General features: G+C 43.9%; 1 protein-coding gene across 2 annotated transcripts in view; it reads left to right on the forward strand.

Annotated features, from left to right (window-relative positions):
- The first annotated feature begins 2,604 nt into the window (after window positions 1–2,604).
- The window catches only part of TMTC1 (transmembrane O-mannosyltransferase targeting cadherins 1), a 311,748-nt gene continuing 298,040 nt past the window's right edge, over window positions 2,605–16,312 (forward strand). Inside the window, exon 1 of one of the 2 annotated variants that reach the window (XM_059886525.1) lies at window positions 2,605–3,060. In XM_059886525.1, coding sequence (XP_059742508.1) covers window positions 2,759–3,060 — 302 coding nt within the window. In that variant the 5' untranslated portion in view covers window positions 2,605–2,758. The remainder of the gene's footprint in view (window positions 3,061–16,312) is intronic. The other variant, NM_001192761.3, reaches the window with a different exon arrangement.

A 16,312-nucleotide genomic window follows, 5' to 3' on the forward strand; every position in this document is an offset into this window, starting at 1 on the left:
TTCCTGAGTGACTTAATCTGTATGAGCCTTAGAGAAGCCCTTTGTAATAATTTATGTTTTAAATTGCTCTGAGTGGACAAAAGGTGTCTTAGAAGGTAGTATTGCTCTAATGATAAATCCTTTAAAAATAATCAGAGACTAAGTAACAAGAATTAACTTAATTTGCTTTGGGGCCTCTTCATTAGGCAAGATGAGTACTTTACATCTTAAGAGAGAAGCAGAGGCATGACAAGACAGCATATCAGTATAAACCTTCTCTCTGTGATATCAACACTTCCACAGTTTTTTGGTAACACAGAATAGTATTGGATCAGGGAATGATGGGACTGCAAAGGAACTGTTTACTTTTAAAATGTATTTACTTACTTACTTGTCCTTGAGAAGACTTGAGGTATCTCATTATTTCAAAGTACATTAAACCCGAATTCATCATCTGAACTAAATAGAATGGAGATGCCAGTCAACCTAGAGCAAACCTAGAGCAAAGCTTGATGAAACTCTGTGCTCAGAAACCTGGAACCCCACTTACAGGTTTCCTTCTTTTCTCTGTTTTATTGTCTTTTTAGAGTTCAGCTTTGCCTTTCTTCCTTTCTCTCCATTGTCATGGAGAATTCTGGTAAGTGTTTTCTTCTAAAAGAGAAAATAACTCAGAAGAGAAGGAGGTGGGCAGGCTGTACCTACTACAAGGGAGATTTAAGGGAGAAAAAAACTATAAAAATCTACCATGAGAAGCACTCTTTGGGACTAAGATATTGTCTCAAGAAAGCCTTTATTAATTGTAGATAACAACTGATACTTTGGTTTATTATAGCTACTATCATTTCAGTAAGCACACGTTTACTGTCTTAGAAAGTTGTTAGTATTTTATGGTGTTAATCTTACATATCACACACAATTTGAGAAGCTTTGGTCATCCAGCACAGTACTTAGCATATTGTAGTATAACATAAACATTCACACATTTTAATTAAATTAATGGACAGGCAAAGAAGAAAGACTGTAATGTGTCCCGTGCGGGAGATGGTAGACTCAGGTGTGTGTGGGGTCTGGATATGAAGGCTACCCACGGGTTAAAAAGTTTTGATGCAAGGACGAACACATTTCTCAGTCACGAATTATGAAGTCACTAAAAAACAAAGCGAAATGGATAAAAACATCCTGACTTGGAATATGTCGTCTTAATTCATTGAGTTTTCAACTGCTCAGATGTATCTTAATTAAAAAAAAAAAAAGGTGTCCTAGAGTGACATAAGCTTTTAGTCAGTGCAAGAAGAATTTTTGCTTTTTTTCCCCCTACTCTTCTTTCTTTTTAGATCATCAAAACTCCTAGCGATTTTGGAAGAATGAGAATAATACGGTAAATTTTGTATTTAAATTTCTCTATCTGGATGTGTCAAATTCCAGGTAACTTCAATATTACATAGCAATAAAAATTCACAAGGTCCATTGAAGAGTTCACAGATATTTCAAACATGGAGAAATTCTACTGAACTTCATCACAACGGTATACTTAGCTTATTTATATATTATAATTAGCAATATTAAAAAAAAAAAAAAAAAACGAAAAGAACCTTGCAGAGAAACTGTAAGATGGGGAGCCGAAGCCAGAGGCCTTAAAGCTGTTTGGTTTTTGTTTTGAATCCTACCGACTTAGCAGGAAGAGTTCAAATACACTCACAGAGTAGGAAGTAATAATCAGGCCCATGTGATCCACTCACATGGGGACAAAAAGTAATTTGCTTGGCATCTCCCGGATTGTTTTAAGAACCGCAGTAAAAAACAAACGAGGAGAAATGTTTCAGAAGCCAACTCGGCTCCCAAACCCAAACTCGAACCTGAGACTTTTTATAAAGGCGAGCAGAGGAATGGGCGGTAAAGAAAAACAGCCGGTGAACAAACCCGGGCAGGGCGGGCAGGAAGCCCACCTCAGGGAGACCGTCTCTCGGTTTTCAGAAATACGTTTCGGAAGCTCCATTTCCCTACGGTTTCCACCCCCGCCCCGAGGCTGCAACCGCGGGACGCGGGCAGTGGGGACAGAAAGCCCGGGAAGAAGACGAGGGAGGCGGAGACCGGACAGGAGAGCGGAGCCCGACGGAGAGCATGGCCCAGCGGCCGCTGCTGTTGTCCGGGGTGCTGAAAAGCCGGGACGTCCCGGGCGGCGGCGGCCACTTCCCTCTCCCGGAGCGCGGGCGGGGGTTCCGGCTACGCACCTGCTAAGCCCGTCCTGGTCCGGGAAGGTGCTCGTCGGTGAGGTCCCCCCCAGCAGACCCTTAACGGGGAAATGATGAGGGGCAGAGGGCACCGCGGGCACAGGGGAGAGGACCCCGGTGCCCCTTCACCGCCGCTCCGGGCGGCCCCACGCCGCGACCTCTCTACCTGCACACGGACTCTCGCCACCTCTTAACGCCGCGCCTGCAGGCTGAGCGCTACACCAGCCGGGCGGGGGCGGAGGGTGCGGGGCGTGGGGGGAAAGCGGCGCCGGTCCCGGGATTGGGGGGTGGAGGCGATGGCGAGCGGGGCATGCGCAGTGGGGCGGAGGAGGTGGCGATGGCCCGGGGAGGCGGGGGGACTGCTGTTTATCTGCAGCTGGGCCAACTCGGCGGCGCAGGCGGCGGCGGAGCGCGGGACGCCAGCGGCCGGTCCAGCTGCCGCCAGCCATGCCCGAGCCCATCTCCCGGCAGCTGCCGCGCACCGTCCGGGCCCCGGCCGGGGAGGATGCCAGACACCCGGGAGAGACCAGGACAGCGGCGGCGGCGCGATGGTGGTGACCAGCTCTGCCCGAGGCGGCGGCGGGGACCGCGCGCCCTCCCGGCGGCGGGACTGCGGACTCGCGCCGGCCGGAGCCGCGGCGCTGCTGGCCGGGGCGAGCTGCCTGTGCTACGGCCGCTCCCTGAGGGGCGAGTTCGTGCACGACGACGTGTGGGCGATCGTCAACAACCCCGACGTGCGGCCCGGAGCCCCTCTGCTCTGGGGCATCTTCTCCAACGATTTCTGGGGCAAGGGCATGGCCGAGAACACCAGCCACAAGTCTTACCGGCCGCTCTGCGTCCTCACCTTCAAGTGAGTCCCTCACCCTGGGCTCGCAGCGGCCGTTTCTACTCACCCTCTACCGGGCTGGGAGAAGTTGAGGGACCCGCTTGAAGGGAGGGGAGGGCGTTTCTTTTCTTGCTGCCCCTTGCCCTCCACGCCTCCCTGCTCTCCAGGTTGCCCACGCCCCTCTGCTTGTTGACCTCGGCCCGGCTTCTCCGGGCTCCCGGGGCGGCTCGGAAGGCGCGGGCTGCGAGTTGGGATCGAGTTTCTGGAGTCTTCGCTCTGGGCGGGCTGGTCTCTGGGGCCAGGGCTGGAGGGGCCGTGGAGCCGCCCACGCACACCTCACTCCCGTGGGGCTGTGGCCAAGTGAGACCAGAGCGCGCCCGACGATGCGGTGGCTGTAGTGGTGAAGCTCCCAAGTTGAGCTTTTCTCGGCGGTTGTTGGGCAGCTTTGCAGATGGGAAGTTATCAGCCTCTTAGCAGCCCTGAGCTGCCGTGGCGCGGGGATTTGGGGAGGAAAGGACCGCAGGCAGAAGCTCTCTCCCGACCTGCAGCCTTGACTGTTTCTGGAGCCTCTCGGATCTTTGGGAAGAGCTCCAGATTTAGACTTTAAAAGATGCAAAGCAAAGGAGGACAGAAAAACGTGGGGTCCTCTGGGGATTCCGGCGTCCCAGTCGAAGTAGTTTTTCTTTTACAACCTCAGAGTCATGATTCAGCATTTCAAGTGTGAATGAGGTGCGAAGGGAGTCAGATTTTTGAAGGATGGAGTATTTTCTTGAATTTAAAAAGAGGGCTAGCTTCAGATGGGAGGGGAGAAGGGCTGATTCCAGGGAGTGCTGGCTCCTATGTCATGAGCTTGACTCAACCCGTTATGATTTGGCTCAGTATTTAAGCTTATAATGTGCCGGACAAAACTGTTGAAATAATTTTGGTTCAGTATCATCAGCGTTTTAAGCCTTCTCCAACGGGTGTAATATGAACCCGTCCTCATGGTACTGGTCATATGAGACAGGGTAAGCAGCTTGAAAAGCCTGCTCAGATTGGGAGGCCCCAGGTCTCTTGACAGGTGGCTGATGACTTAGAAAAGGAAACCAGAGCGATTGGAAGAATGACTTCCACTGAAAGTTGAATGTTTTCAGGAGGGTAAGGAAATTCCACATTTGACTCTGAAGATTATTTTATAAACATTTATCCTGCTGGAAAGTGGTCTTGTTTTTCAGTTGAAAGATAAGCTCAGCTACTAAGTTGCTCATTCCTTTTTTCCCTAAATTTTTAAAAATGGCACATTCTCAGGTGGCACAATGTGTGTAACTTCTAAGCCGACCTGCTTTTGATTTATTACAGAGAGAGTTGTTGGTTACTTTAAAGTGTGGAAGCTCACAGCAGGAGGTGTGCTGGGCTTATACTAGCCATGGGAGACTGCCTAGGTCCCTCCTTTGAATGTTTTCCATATACAAAGTGAAGTGAAGTGAAAGTCACTCAGTCATATCCAACTGTTTGCAACCCCATGGACTGTACAGTCCATGGAATTCTCCAGGCCAGAATACTGGAGTGGGTAGCCTTTCCTTTCTCCAGGGGATCTTCCCAACCCAGGGACTGCACCCACGTCTCCCGCATTGGTGGCGGATTCCTTACCAGCTGAGCCACAAGGGAAGCTCATATACAAAAGTCAGGGTCAAATGCCTGTGCCCAGTTGGTGGACAGAGAAGAGTATCTTCACTTCTTGGCTTTCTAAAAAAAATTGTTTAAAATTCATGCAGGAAAAAAATAAATAAATAAAATTCATGCAGAAAGTGGCAGGGGCAGAGGACAGAGGAGGGGAGGAAAGGAGTAGACAGTGAGGCAAGACCATTTATGAAGAGGAAAACAGGCATTGAGCAGAACAGGGGCTAAGGAGAAGAATTGAGGGGGCAGAGGGCAACTTCACTTGTGATACTCACTGGTTAGAAAAAGCAGTCTGGTTGCTAAGATGCATTGCTCTTTGTAGAGTATATCTTACTGGCTGTGTAAGATATTCTTTTTGTTTTGTTTTGTTTGTTTTTTTTTAAGATGATTGAGTTGCAAATCTAGAGTGCAACAGAGCACTGACTGGAAAGGAATAGTGCCTCTTCAGAAAGAGAAATTCAGCTAATCTTTCTGTTCTTACAGGCATTGATTTGAAGAAGTTGTGGAGACTTTCTCATCATAGTCACCTGAGGTGCAACTGCATATTCTGCTGCAATAGTGTGAGGCTGGGCATGTATAAAGGATGATGTTAACAATATTAGGCCAACACAACTCTGATGATTGTTTTGAAGAAGGACAGAAAATCACATATACTAATTGTTTAGTGTGAATCAAGCATTGGCCTGGGGACTTTACATAGGTCATGTCTTTATGCTTTTTAATTTAGGTAATAGGGCTTCCCAGGAGGCTCACTGGTAAAGAATCCACCTGCCAATGCAGGAGCCACAAGAGACTTGATCCCTGGGTCAGGAAGATGCCCTGGAGAAGGAAATAACAACCCACTCCAGTATTCTTGTCTGGGAAATCCCATGGGCAGAGGAGCCTGGTGGGCTACAGTCACATGAGATCACAAAGGGCTGGACAGGATTGAGTACACAAGCACAGCTGGTGAAAACACAGAGTGGCCTTTGAGATGCGTGCAAGCTGTCTTACCTGTATCTTAAGCTTTTTAAGGAAAAATTTTGAAAATTTAAAGCCATTTAATTAACAGCTAATTAATTAATATTGTAAGGACATCTGACATGAGATCTACCATCCTAACAAGTTTTTGAGAGCACAATATAGTATTTCAACTGTAGGTCCAATGTTGTGCGGCAACTCTCTAGCACTTATTCCTCTAGTATAATTGAAACTAGGTACCTGTCAAAAAGCAACTCTTGATGCTGCTCTCACCTCACCCTGCCCTTGGCAACCAGCATCTTAGTATCTGTTTCTATGAGTTTGACTATTTCAGGGACCTCACGTAAGTGGACTCCTGAGGCTGGCTTATTTCATGTAGCATAGTACTCTCCAAGGTCTTCTGTGTTGTTGCACATTTCAGGATTTCCTCCTTTTTAAGGCTGAATAATATTACATCATGTGTATATATCACTTTTCCTTTATCCGTTCATCTGATGATGGGCACTTGATTTGTTTTTTATCATGATTACTGTGAATAATGCTATAGTGAACACAGGAGTACATATATGTTTTCAAAGTCATAATTTCAATTCTTTTGGATATAGACCCAGAAGAAGGATTGCTGAATCGTATAGTAATTGTATTTTTAATTTTTGAGGAACCTCTATCCTGTTTTCCATAGGGGCTGTACCATTTTACTTTCTTAACAATAGTGTACAAACGTTCCCAATTCTTCACATCTTTACTGATGCTTACCTTTTGTTTGTTTGTTTTCATAAAAACGAATCTAACAGGAATGAAGTGGTATCTCATTGTGGTTTTGATTTGCATGATTAAAGCACAATTTGCATGATTAGTGATGTTAAGTATCTTTCCCTCTACCTATTGGCCATTCCTATGTCTTCTTTGGAGAAATGTCTATTCAAGTTGTTCTTTGCCCATTTTTAAAATCAAGTTATTTAATTTCTTTTGTTTTAAGTTGTAGAAATTCCTTATATATTTTAGATATTAATAACATGCCTGATATTTGGTTTGCAAAAATTTTCTGCTATTCTGTAGGTTGTCTCTTCACTCTTGATTTGTTTCCTTTATTCTGCAAAGCTTCTTTAGTTTGATGTAGTCCCACTTGTCTAATTTTTGCTTTTATTGTTTGTACTTTTGTTATCATATCTAAGAAACCATTGCCAAGCCTAACATCATCAAGTTTTTCCTCTGTATTTTTCTTGTAGGAGTTTTATAGTTTCAGGTCTTATATTTAAATTTTTACTATATTTTTGGGTTGATTTTTGTACATGTTGTAAGAGTCTAATTTCATTCATTTGTATGTGGTTAGCCAGTTTTCCCAATACCATTTATTGAAGACTATCCTTTCCCCATTGTATATTCTTGGAACCCTTGTCAAAGATCATTTGACCATATGCTGCTGCTGCTAAGTCGCTTCAGTCGTGTCTGACTCTGTGCAACCCCATAGACGGCAGCCCACCAGGCTCCCCTGTCCCTGGGATTCTCCAGGCAAGAACACTGGAGTGGGTTGCCATTGCCTTCTCCAATGCATGAAAATGAAATGTGAAAGGGAAGTCACTCAGTCATGTCCGACTCTTAGCGACCCCATGGACTGCAGCTTACCAGGCTCCTCCATCCATGGGATTTTCCAGGCAAGAGTACTGGAGTGGGGTGCCATTGCCTTCTTCATATATACATGGGTTAATTTCTCTGTTCTTTTCCATTGATCTGTAAGTCTGTTTTTATGCCAGTACTGCACTGTTTTAATTACTGTAGCATTGGAATATATTTTGAAGTCAGGAAGTGTGGTGCCTCCAGCTTTATTCCTGTTGATCAAGATTGCTTTATATATTCAGGATTTTTTGATTCAATATAAAATTTATGATTTTTTTCTTTTTCTGTAAAAAATGCCTTGGGATTTTGATAGGGATTACATTGAATCTATAATATATGAACAATATTAAGTCTTCCCATTTATGAACATGGCGTGTCTTTCCACTTATTTGTGTCTTCTTTAATTTCTTTCATCAGTGATTTGAAGTTATAAGTGTGTAAGTCTTTCATCTCTTTGGTTAAATTTGCTGCTGATACTCAGTGGTTTCAGTCCTGTCCAATCCCATGGACTATAGCCCACCAGGCTCCTCTGTCCATGGAATTTTCCCTCCAAGAATGCTGGAGTGAGTTACCATACCCTCCTCCAGAGGATCTTCCTCCCATGTCTCCTGCATTGCAGGCAGATTATTTACCACTGAGGAAACTCCTTTGGTTAATTTTATTCCTCAGTATTTCATTCTTTTTGTTGCTATAGTAAGTGGGATTTTTTTCCCCCTTAATTTTGGATAGTTTATTATTGTGTGTGCTTAGTCGTTCAGTCGTGTTTGACTCTTTGTGACCCCATGGACTGTACTGTAGCTTGCTAGGCTCATGTATCCATGGGGCCTCTCCAGGCAAGAATAGTGGAGTGGGTTGCCATGCCCTCCTCCAGGAGTTTATTATTAGTGCATGGAAACACAGCTGGTATTTTATGCTGATCCTTGGAAGAAAAGTTATGACCAACCTGCTAAATCACTTCAGGCGTGTCCAACTCTGTGTGACCCCATAGACGGCAGCCCACCAGGCTCCCCTGTCCCTGGGATTCTCCAGGCAAGAACACTGGAGTGGGTTGCCATTTCTTTCTCCAATGCATGAAAGTGAAAAGTGAAAGTGAAGTTGCTCAGTCGTGTCTGACTCTTAGCGACCCCATGGACTGTAGCCTACCAGGCTCCTCCGTCCATGGGATTTTCCAGGCAAGAGTACTGGAGTGGGGTGCCATTGCCTTCTCCGATGACCAACCTAGATAGCATATTGAAAAGCAGAGACATTACTTTGCTAACAAAGGTCCGTCTAGTCAAGGCTATGGTTTTTCCAGTGGTCATGTATGGATGTGAGAGTTGGACTCTGAAGAAAGCTGAGTGCTGAAGAATTGATGCTTTTGAACTGTGGTATTGGAGAAGACTCTTGAGAGTCCCTTGGATTGCAAGGAGATCCAACCAGTCCATTCTACAGGAATCAGCCCTGGGTGTTCTTTGGAAGGAATAATGCTAAAGCTGAAACTCCAGTACTTTGGCCACCTCATGCGAAGAGTTGACTCATTGGAAAAGACTCTGATGCTGGGAGGGATTGGGGGCAGGAGGAAAAGGGGATGACAGAGGATGAGATGGCTGGATGGCATCACTGACTCGATGGACGGGAGTTTGAGTGAATTCCTGGAGATAGTGATGGACAGGGAGGCCTGGCGTGCTATGATTCATGGGGTTGCAAAGAGTCAGACATGACTGAGCGACTGAACTGAACTGATCTAAACTGAGCTTTACTGAATTATATTAGTTCTGATAGATTTTTGGTAGCATCTTTAGGGTTGTCTATATATGAGATCATGTCATCTGTAAACAGAGATAATTTTATTCTTCCTTCCTGATGTAGATCCCCTTTATTTTCTTTTCCTTGCCTAAGTGTTCTACCTAGGACTTCCAGTTCTTTGTGAATAGAAATGACAGGAGTGGGCATTTATACCTTGTTCCTAATCTTAGAAGAAAAGTTTTCACCTTTTTGCTGTTGGCTATAATGTTTCCAGTTTTGGGGTATTGCAAATAAAGTTGCTACAAACATTCATTTGCAGTGTTTTATGTGAACATAGTTTTTATTTCTCTAGGGTAAATGTCAGGAGTACAATTGCCGTGTCATGTGGTAGTTACATGTTTAGTTTTTTGAGAAACTGACAAACTGTTTTCCATCCCATCCCATCAGCAATGTATGTGTTATCCAGCTTCTCTACTTCCTCACAAGTTTTTTGTCATTGTTTTTTATTAGCCATTCTGATAGGTGTGTAGTGACATGTCATTGTGTTTTTCATTGGCTCTAATGGCTAACTGATGGTGTTAAATATTTTTTCATGTGTCCATTTGACTTCTGTATAGCCTCTTTGTTAAAATTTCTCTTCATATTTTTGTCAATTTTTCTAAATAGATTTTTTTTAATGTTGAGTTTTACAATTTCTTAATATATTCTAGATATAAATTCTTTGTCAGGATTTCCTTCTACTCTATAGTCTGTTTTTCCTTCATCTTCATGAGTTTTTTCCCAGTGCAAATCTCAAACTGATTTATTTCATTAAATATAGTTTGTTATCTTCGAATAAATAAATGAATGTCACACATACTAACAGATAGAAATTCCCTTATAGTAAATGCTAAATAAACTTATTTATAAAAAAAGTAATGCTTGTTATCATAAAGGTGCTTGCTTGTATAGAAATATATTAATACTAATCACAGTTTTTCTTATGTAAGAAATGGGTAGAAGTTGAAGTGGGGAAGTGGATTATTAGAGTGTCTACTTTGACCAGTTTGGGGGTCCAAGCACAATGGAAGATGAAGGCAGCTTCCCAAGATGCGGTGACTTTGTACTGTATCAATTTAGCTAACTGGAACCTCATCTTAGAAGTTTCTTTCCTGTGCTGTACTGGGTTAGGGGCAGACAGGAGAAATTTGTTCGAGGTTTAGACAGTGAAAGTGAAATGACTGTGTTACCAAAAATGCAGTCCTGCTGCTCATTGGTAGAAAGCCAATACTTGAGAGACAAGGTTGGTGGAAAGGAAAGTTCGCTTTATCTTGGAGGCAGCAACTAGAAGAGAGGGTGGACCCATGTCCAAAGGCTGACTCTTCACTGACAATTATTGGACAAGAGTTTTTAAAGGGGCATTTCAGGGGTGTATAGGTGGAGGGAGGTGGCTACTTGTAGAAATAGCAGTCATCTCTGATAGTCAGTCATCTTGAAATTGGTCATCACATGTCTGACCAGCTTCATTTTGATCATTTGAAGTACAGTTGATCTTCATTTCCAAGTTGGTTTGTTCCCATTTCCTTGAGGCCCATTCTTGGAATCACGGCAGTTTATGTCATGGCTATAGTCTGGTCATCATGTAGTTATCTTCTTCCACCTGGTGGAGGGTTTCAGTATCTGCAAAGGATATGGCTTAGAGTATTATCTATAGCCCTTGAAAGTGAAAGTGAAAGTGAAGTCGCTCAGTAGTGTCTGATTCTTTGCAACCCTATGGACTGTAGCCCACCAGGCTTCTCCATCCATGGGATTCTCCAGGCAAGAATACTGGAACAGGTTGCCATTTCCTTCTCCAGGGGATCTTCCTGATCCAGGGAGCGAACCTGGGTCTCCTGCATTGCAGGCAGATGCTTTACCCTCTGAGCCACTAGGGAAGCCCAGGAACTAAAATTCTTTGACTTGTTTAATGGCTAAACTATTTAGTCTTATTTGACTGCTTTCCTTTGCTTCTACATTCTCTCATCTCTCTGATTAAATTTATTCTTCAACTAAAGTTTTGCTACAGACAGAAGGCAGGCTGAGGACATTGGAGGTGGGGGTCTCTCCTGGGAATGTCCCAGAGTGCCCTGCTCTGTTTCAGCCATGTCCTCGCTCAGAAGCTGGGTGTAGGTTTTGGTGTGTCACAGCTCATGCTGGTTCTCCCCGACTTGCAGACTAACCTGCTCTGCTGTGCAGCAGAGCTGATTCTGCAGCTCCTCCAGAGTTTTCCATATTTCCTGTAGCTACTTGAAATCATGGTGCCCATGTGTGATCAGCTGTATGGACACTGCTGGCCTGTTTGCAAGCCACTCCCATCGTTTAAGTTGGAGCCTAGGAGGTTGCAAGAGAGAAGTGTATTTTAGTTCTTCTTTGTGGATTCCAGCCCCTTCTTCTTTCCCCTACTTCAGGTTCCATCCCTGCTTCTGGAATGCCTGCCCTGCTGGCTTTCCACTTGTTACAGACACAGTAGCAGCAGCCCTGCATAGGCTATTAAATGAGTTTCTCTGGATTATGAAAGGTCAAATCTCTGTAGCAAATTCCTTTAGCTGTATCATTCCTGGTGGTTCTGCTTCTCTGGTCAAACTTTAACTGATACAAATGATCATTTCTTTGTGTTGCTTGGAGTGAATGTAGAATTCTAATGAATTTCTGTCTCTAGTCAAATCTTCTATTCAGTCTTTTCATAATCTCATTTCCAAGGGCACACAGGAATATTTTTGGACTGTTGTAGAGCAGAATCAAAACATCTGTGAAAACTTAATCTGCAGCAGTAATCTTTTTTGTTTTCTTTCTTTATCCTTCACTGGCCATGACCTGTTTTTAACACTGGAATCAGGAGAAGCACTTGAAGTCACTTTGTAGAAGCTGAACTGACCCAGAACCAGACCCTGTAATGCCCACATTGAAAAATGGTCCTAATTGATTTAAAAGGTGCTTAGCTTTTTAACTTTCATGGAGAAGCAGCTCCTGCTGAATTCTTGGCTGTGCTATTCCACATCGAAAAGCAAGGAGAAGCTTCTTTCAACAAGAAAGAACCACTGGTTTTTCCATGATATAGAAGGAGAAGGAAGGCAAATAAAAGACCTTGATCTCTTTCCATGCTCAGGCTATTAGATCATAGTGTTCTACTAGTTTGCTGTAAAGTTTTATTTTATTGAATGCTTCTGATGGTAATATAAACCATATGAGTGAAAGTGGGTGGTTTAAATGTCAGAGTTAAAAAATAGAATATCTTAATATGTGCAGCTGTAAGGATTTTCAACATTTTAATATTTGGATCTTGAGAGGTTTTTTTTTTTTTTTTTCTTTTTTTTTTTTTTGCAGCACTTTGCAACTTTAAGGCACAAATGATATGCCAACCATGAAAGTCAGCTCTAGCCTCTGTGCCCAAAACCTTTTGGTTCTGTTCCTTTTGATTTGACCTCTCTGGGCATTCATTTTGAAATAGTCTATTGCTACAAGACTGATAATCTTAAGACAAGTGAAGACTGTTTAGGATGTTTGACTAGATTTTCTAGGATGTTTGGTAATGGATGTAGTGTAGCTAAGAAAAAATGTGATTGGAAGTAATGAAGATTTTTATATAAAAAAATGAAAAAAATGTTCTCTGAAAATTTCATTCTAAATGAAGTTTATCTTAGAAACCCCAAGAGAAGAAGGTTATGATTCTTGTCTTTTAGAATATGCTTTAGATGTAAAATAGACTTTAGACTACAGTCTGATGGTGTAGGAGGGATGGGAAATGAGAGGAATATATTTCTGAATCATGAGAGTTTTTAATAGGTAAGTTCTTCAAATCAGTGAAGGTTTGGAAAACATCTTCTGAAGCAGTCATTTTTGTTTTAATAAAAAATGTATTTCCTATCATCCTTGGGAGCTACATTCAGCTTTTTCAAACTTTGATTATGTAATCTCCCCACTTAAAAGGGGGATAAGGAATGCTAATCTTGCATCAGTAATGGCCTTGTTCCTTTTCCAAATGATAAGAAATGGTTCCTGTTTGATCTGCTCCTGGCCCAGACCTATAGTCTTCAGTCTCCACCTCATTCTCTCTGTGTCACTTGGTAGAGTCTGTATTCCTGGTACAGACCAAACTTTTGGCTCCCAAGGGATTTTGCACTTGGCTTCTTCTTCCTGGAATGCTCTTTCCCCAGGTCCTTGCATTGTTTCTTCTCTCACCACCTTCAGTCTCTGCTCAAATGTCACTTTATCCCAGATGCCTTCCCTGGCCACCTGATCTGAAATAGCTGGCACTCCTCCATGTGCCATCCTTACTCTCAGACTCTCCTACCCTCTTTGCCTTGGTAGCCCTCACTGTTATCTGGCATCATGTATTTATTGCTGCTTTTTGTATCTCCTCACTATTGTGTGAACTCTATGAGGTTTATCTTAAGCACTTGGAACAGTGCCTGACATGCAACGTAGATAGGAGCTTGATAAATTAATTGTTTAAATCATGTTTGTGAATGCCCTACTTCTTCAGGTAAATGTTTAGGTATGTAAATATTCAGTTAATGATTTAGGTAGGGCTACACCTTTACAGGGTTTCCCATGTAGCTCAGCAGTAAAGAATCTGCCTGCCAATGCAGGATGTCCCTGGGTTGTGACGATCCCTGGAGGAGGGAATGGCAACCCACTCCAGAATTCTTGCCTGAAGAATCTAAAGGAGAGAGGAGCCTGGTGGGCTACAGTTCATGGGGTCACAGAGTCGGACATCACCTAGCGACTAAACAATGGCAACAACACCCTTACAAGGTAGAGGGAAAAGTCTGCTGGACTTATTTCTTGGCTTATGTATCTTTTTCCCTTCCTCCATCAAAGACAAAAGTGGGAGCAGACCAGGAATTTGCTGGACACGCAGAGAGTTGCAGTGGGTCCTACTTACTAGGAGGTGAAGGGGCAGCTCTGATCCTGAAAGGGCTCCTATGGCTCTGCTGTAATCTGCTAAGACCGTGACCCTCTGTGGAGAGGGAGAATGAGATCTTTTGCACTTTTAAATCATAAGCTTCTTTTGTGGCAGATTGAAGCATTATGGTTGGGGGTTGCTTGCTGTAAACTGGACACAATTCTGGCAAACCTCAGAATTACATGGGATTCTCTCCACACCCTGCTCATGAAGACCCAAATTCCTCCATGCCAGTGTCCTGCTATCTGTAATGAAAGGCCATTTTTTTTCCCAGTTAATGAGTTAGACAATGAAATATCATTTCTGGTTGGATTAAATGGAGTATGCGTGTGTGTGTGTGTGCACTAAGTCACTTTAGTCGTGTCTAACTCTGCGACTCCACAGATTATGGTAGCTCGCCAGGCTCCTCTGTCCATGGGATTCTCCAGGCAAGAATACTGGAGGGAAATGCCATGCCCTCACCTCCTCCAGGGGATCTTTCCAACCCAGGGATCGAACCTAAGTCTCATGTCTCATGCATTGGCAGGTGGGTTCTTTACCACCAGGGCCACCTGAGAAGCCCACATGGAGTATAAGGACCTGAAAATACTTTCTCAAGGGTGCTATGGTTAAGTGGGAGAGACTTCCTCTTCCCTGCAGCTGTGCAAGAATTTGTCTGGCCTTTCCCCAGATTTCTGGGAAGGAGCTTCTAAACTATTCGAGTTTCCAGAGTGATAGGAGTGATTTTGTTGTTCATGGGGACTCCCTGGGACCGCACCTGAGTTTACGCTAAGGAGGAGTTGATTCACGGTGGGCCTCCAGATAGCCTTAGAATGCAGGTGGTCCTGCTGGAAAGACTAGTCTTATGATTCAAGAGTTGGGACTTGGAGCCAGATGATTTTTGTTTCTAAGCCAGGCTGGCTGGTAATGGTGCTGTGGCACTGGCTATTGAGAAAAGGACGTTATTGTGAGGTCAAGCAGCAAGGAGACAGCAAGCAGGGTTCAAGCTTTTAGGGTTAGTGGAGGAGGGTCGGTGTGCAGAAGCCCTGTTGGGTGGTTTGGATTGGAGAACTTTGTTACTTGGCCTCTGATGCTAAGGTGTGATGAAGGGGTGTCATACTGGATCTTCCTGAACAATGGATCGTTCACTTCTGAAAGGTGTTCAGGTTGCAGTCATGTTCCTGTCTTTTAGTTCCCTGTTGGGGGTTGGAGGGTAGGGTTGAGAGCAGAGAAACTTTGGTTCTGGGCATTATCTGAAGTCACAATTTTCTCCTAAGAGCATGCCTCAGCTGCATGACTTGTGGTTTTATTCTGTTGTCTCTGAAAAACACCTTGGTGTCTTGTTAGAAACAGCATGGGGCCAGTTTGAGCTGGTTCTGCAGTTACAGTATCTAGGAAGGCCCTACCCTCCAACCTCTGGGAAGGGAAAGGGGTGCTGGAGTGGCCATTGCTGGAATCAGTTAGCTTCCCCACTGAAACCCTGGTTAAGTTTGGTTGTGATTTCCTGGTCGGCAGTTCTACATCAGTGTGCTGAGGGGCTGATGTGTCCTGAAGACACAGAAGGCTCGTGCTTAGGACCCTTTCAGACTTGGCCCCATGGGTCTTTATTTTTTTTCTATCAGTTTTGGTTCATATCTTTTATATTAAAACTGTAATCGTAAAAGAGTATCATGCTTGGAGTGGGAGGTAGGAGAGAGGTTTAAGACGGAGAGGACATACATATATTCTTGTTGTTACATTGCAGAAACCAATACTATATTGTAAAGCAATTATACTCTAATTAAAAATAAAGACATCAATTAAAAAAAATAAGTATTATGCTTTCCTGAATTCTATGAGTCATTCTTACAAATTGTTGAATCTAAGGGCGGCATGGGAACCCCTGAATTTGTGGCTGGGAGGTCAGAGGTGCAGGTGGTCTGGTGTCTGAAGTGAGGGAGTCTTGGGCAGGGCTGTGTCAGGTAGTTGGTGTCTGAATGGCATTGCATCCAGGAACTCCACCAAACATACATACCTTGAAAAGAAAGAAACCCATTTCCTTAAAATTGACAGGTCAGATATAATTATATTATGTTTGGTGTTGATGTGTTAATTTTTATTCTTTGTGGACTCACATTTTCTGGGACTTGCTTCCTTCTATGGCCTCTGATCTTCCTGCCCTGTTTCCCCACCCTTTCTTTGCTCAAACAGTGACTGTGGCCTCCTCCTGACCAGCTCCACGCAGCCTGGTCCTTCCCTACAGCTTCTTCAGAGCTGGGGTGGGAGGCGGGGTGGAGGGTGTATATTGTGCCTTTGCCTCAGGGCACTGTCTCATCTCCGCACTCTTGTTTGCACCGGTGCCTGTGAATCACATCCTTTGGTTCTTTAGAGACATGAAGTGATGCTGATTTGTTGATTTATTCCTGGTACTGG

Source organism: Bos taurus, chromosome 5 (genome assembly GCF_002263795.3).
Source record: "Bos taurus isolate L1 Dominette 01449 registration number 42190680 breed Hereford chromosome 5, ARS-UCD2.0, whole genome shotgun sequence".
Classification (NCBI taxonomy): Eukaryota; Metazoa; Chordata; class Mammalia; order Artiodactyla; family Bovidae; genus Bos; species Bos taurus.